The 3,457-nt window shown below is 39.6% G+C and overlaps 1 protein-coding gene across 1 annotated transcript; it reads right to left on the bottom strand.

Annotated features, from left to right (window-relative positions):
- Window positions 1-1,545: 1,545 nt before the first annotated feature.
- On the bottom strand, window positions 1,546-3,457 carry Hmgb2 (high mobility group box 2). The gene is made up of 4 exons (XM_031339865.1): window positions 3,305-3,457; window positions 2,855-3,000; window positions 2,580-2,754; window positions 1,546-2,079 (listed from the first exon to the last, which is right to left on the bottom strand). The coding sequence occupies exons 1-4, from the start codon at window positions 3,452-3,454 to the stop codon at window positions 1,918-1,920; spliced, it is 633 nt and encodes a 210-aa protein (XP_031195725.1). The 5' UTR covers window positions 3,455-3,457; the 3' UTR covers window positions 1,546-1,917.

The following is a 3,457-nucleotide window of genomic DNA, read 5'->3' as shown; positions in this document are numbered from 1 at the left end:
TCAAAGCAAAGCAGAACATCCTTAAGTGTAAAAAAATTAAAATTATGATACATGTGATATATGTCAGAATAACAAAGACTGAAATTTGAGAACCATTATATAGATCAAACAGGTACTACAAAACTGCTAATTATGGTGTATGCGATACTATTACTTGGAGCAGTTTCTAACAAAAATCATGTACAGGTTTGGGATAAATAGCAGCCATTCAAGTTAGGTCAGAGGTACAGCACTTTCCTGGCATGCATAAGGCCTCCAGCATTGTCAAAAACAAAAAATAAAGGTTTAGATTATTCTAAGTAGCAAATTCTGTATTATCTATGCTTTTTAGCTGTTACTTCTACGACTTTTTCAACACATAAAAATAGTCACAGGAATATTCTTACAAGTTGGATAGGGTGCTATATAGTGAAGCCAAGCACTTCTGTGTAGCCTTAGCTATCTTGGAACTCTATAGACAGGCTGGTCTCAAACTTAAAGAGATCTGCTGGAATTACCTTTAGGGAACTAGTTAAATTACAACCTATTCAATGTGAAAGGAAGCAGACATTTAACAAAATTACTGCTTTAAGAATTCACTTGTACACTGGGCACTGGTGGCGCACGCCTTTAATCCCAGCACTTGGGAGGCAGAGGCAGGTGGATTTCTGAGTTCGAGGTCAGCCTGGTCTACAGAGTGAGTTCCAGGACAGCCAGGGCTATACAGAGAAACCCTGTCTCAAAAAACAAAAAAACAAAAAACAAAACAAAAAAAATTCACTTGTATAATACTTATGTCATATATGTCCATGTATGTATATACACATGACATATATATATGTATGTATACTATACACATAATATGCTCACATTCTTGATGTTGGTAGTCTTGAAAAATCCAAACCTGAAAAGGGATGTAACTATCTGCTCATTATATATCCTTAACATTTTATATACCATTGAAACGTTTACTGGTGGTGTCTAGCCAAGGTAGGCCTAACCCCCAACCCTCCTGCCTCTACTACCTTCCACACTGGGATTAAATGTACCTGCCACCATACCCAGAGACGGGTATAACCTACCTCCCAACACATTCAACTCACCTTATCTCATACCTAACTTCCAATTTTGGTACAAGCTAAGATTTACCATAAGCTAAGACCTATTCACACCCCAAATCCTTACTGCTAACAATAAGTGCATCAAAATAACTAAATCCCCACACCTGGATATCTAGTACATTATCCAAAATTTTAGTATACTAAAGCACCCAAAGCCTTAAAATTTTAAAGATCACACCCCTACTCCAAATTTGAATGGATAATCTTTGGACTTGTAATTTGCACAATCACAAACTTTTAAAGTCTACTTGCTCTGAAATATCAAGGAAGCTGTCTCTAAAGCTTTAACCTGTTGCTAATAATAGCAACTTGTGGTCATTAAAAGAAATTGGCCCTTCTAACCACAAAAATCAGAGAAGCAAATTAATAAATGGTTAACACTTAACTGTGTAAAAAGACTAACATGCCCACATCTGTGTTTAAGAAAAAATTAATACAAATACAGTGCAAGTAATATACATTATTTTATTACAAATTTAAAAAAAGAAAACAAAAAAATGCAACATCCTAAAAAAAAAATTCTTTTTACTGGTAATACAAATTCCTATGAAGTTTTTTTTGCTACCATAAGAAATTAAAGAAACCATTAAATATTTAGAAACATTCAACATCAAAAGCTTTAAATCTAACTGTACGTTGTAGCCCCTGAAAAAGCTACAAACTCTTTAAAAAGTATTTTCTCTACAAAGAATCTCATCAGCTATACAAAAATCTGTACAGTTTTTATACTGAAGCTAATGTTGAGCTGCACTTGAATTTCACATTCTTAGCAAAATAATTGCCTGAGCACATATACTCCACACTTTAGGACAGCCACTTATTCTTCATCCTCATCTTCCTCCTCCTCATCTTCATCATCTTCTTCCTCCTCTTCTTCTTCCTCATCTTCTGGTTCATTCTTCTTCTTTGAGCCTGTTGGCCTACCAGGACCCTTCTTTCCTACTTCACTTTTGCCCTTGGCACGGTATGCAGCAATATCCTGAAACAAAGATCAGCATCCGGTACCATTACACAAGTGTGAAAAACCACTTAATTGTAAAACAATTTAACATTGACTAAAACCCTTATTAGCTGGTATATTCAGACCAACACAGGTTTGAGAGCAATTGTTCCCTCTATGCTTTAGAAATCGCATCAGGTAACTGATGGGAGCTGCCTGAGATCAGTTACTGCACTTTTACTGACCATGTCTATTTACTATGTACACATGCCCCTTTCCCACCTTATATTTTATATACAACTACCTAAACACACTCTATCCTTTCAAATAGATTTTCACAACTACAATGAGCGCACAGGCAGTAATTTACAAGGGTCACAAACACTGTATCACAAAGTGAACTTTGTCTGGGGTGCTCAAGTTTCATTAGGACTTTTAAAAAACTAACAGCCAATGGTTAACAAATATCCCAAGTTTCTATACCTGACATGTATAATATAGAAATATTATCAGTTATTATTATTGAAAAGGCACCGTACCTTTTCATACTTCTCCTTTAGTTTAGCTGCTTTCTGCTCATACGGTTGTTTATCTTTGGCAGACTGCTCAGACCACATCTCGCCCAGTTTCTTTGCAGTATCTCCAATAGACAGGCCAGGGTGTTCACTTTTGATCTTTGGGCGATGTTCAGAGCAAAACAGGAAGAAGGCAGACCTGCAAGGAAGCAAGAGTTAACAAATAAAGGAGGATGGGGGGTGGGTGGGGAGGACCTGGTGGGTTCGTCCAGTTCTCAGATCATCTCAGATCAACTTACGGTGGTCTCTTCGGAGCATTTGGATCTTTTTTCTTTCCTTTCTTATCACCTTTGGGAGGCACATAGTTCTTCATCTCCCTGTCATAACGAGCTTTGTCGCTCTTGGCCAAATCTTCAAACTTCGACTTTTCCTTTGCAGACATGGTCTATGGGCAGGAAAAAAACGAGTCAATCGGCCACAAGTTTAAAAGTTCTTAGCAGTCCAAGTAAGTAACTAAAGACGTGGATAAGAGAATACGTTGAGTACAGCGGCAAACTCTTAGTGAACAAAGTCACATTTGCACCAGCGGCGCCGCGGCTTGGGAACCTTTAAAACCCTCCGGTCACCAGAGTAGCAAAAACTCGAGCTCCCTGGTGCCCCCCCACCCCGCCCCCGCCCCAGCCCGCGGGAACCCGCCAAAACCAGCCCGGAAACGGCCCGCGGCTGGGTGGGAACGCCGCCCCCCTCACCTTCCATCTCTCCGAGCATTTCTTGGAGAACTCGGCGAAGTTGACCGACGAGTCGGGATGCTTCTTCTTGTGCTCCTCCCGGCAGGTCTGCACGAAGAAGGCGTACGAGGACATTTTGCCCCGCGGCTTGTTGGGGTCACCCTTGCCCATGAT

Source organism: Mastomys coucha, unplaced genomic scaffold (genome assembly GCF_008632895.1).
Source record: "Mastomys coucha isolate ucsf_1 unplaced genomic scaffold, UCSF_Mcou_1 pScaffold22, whole genome shotgun sequence".
Taxonomy (NCBI): domain Eukaryota; kingdom Metazoa; phylum Chordata; class Mammalia; order Rodentia; family Muridae; genus Mastomys; species Mastomys coucha.
The sequence above is the reverse complement of the archived record's forward strand: the minus strand, read 5'-3'. Positions and strand labels throughout refer to the sequence as shown.

What these genes read in the sequence shown, in the direction of transcription:
- Hmgb2 (XM_031339865.1), bottom strand. Translation starts at nt 3,454, where the DNA reads ATGGGCAAGGGTGACCCCAACAAGCCGCGGGGCAAAATGTCCTCGTAC. An exon ending in AATGCTCGGAGAGATGGAAG is followed by an intron (nt 3,001 to 3,304) that starts GTGAGGGGGGCG and finishes TCCTGCCCATAG; the next exon opens with ACCATGTCTGCAAAGGAAAA. An exon ending in AATGCTCCGAAGAGACCACC is followed by an intron (nt 2,755 to 2,854) that starts GTAAGTTGATCT and finishes GCTTCCTTGCAG; the next exon opens with GTCTGCCTTCTTCCTGTTTT.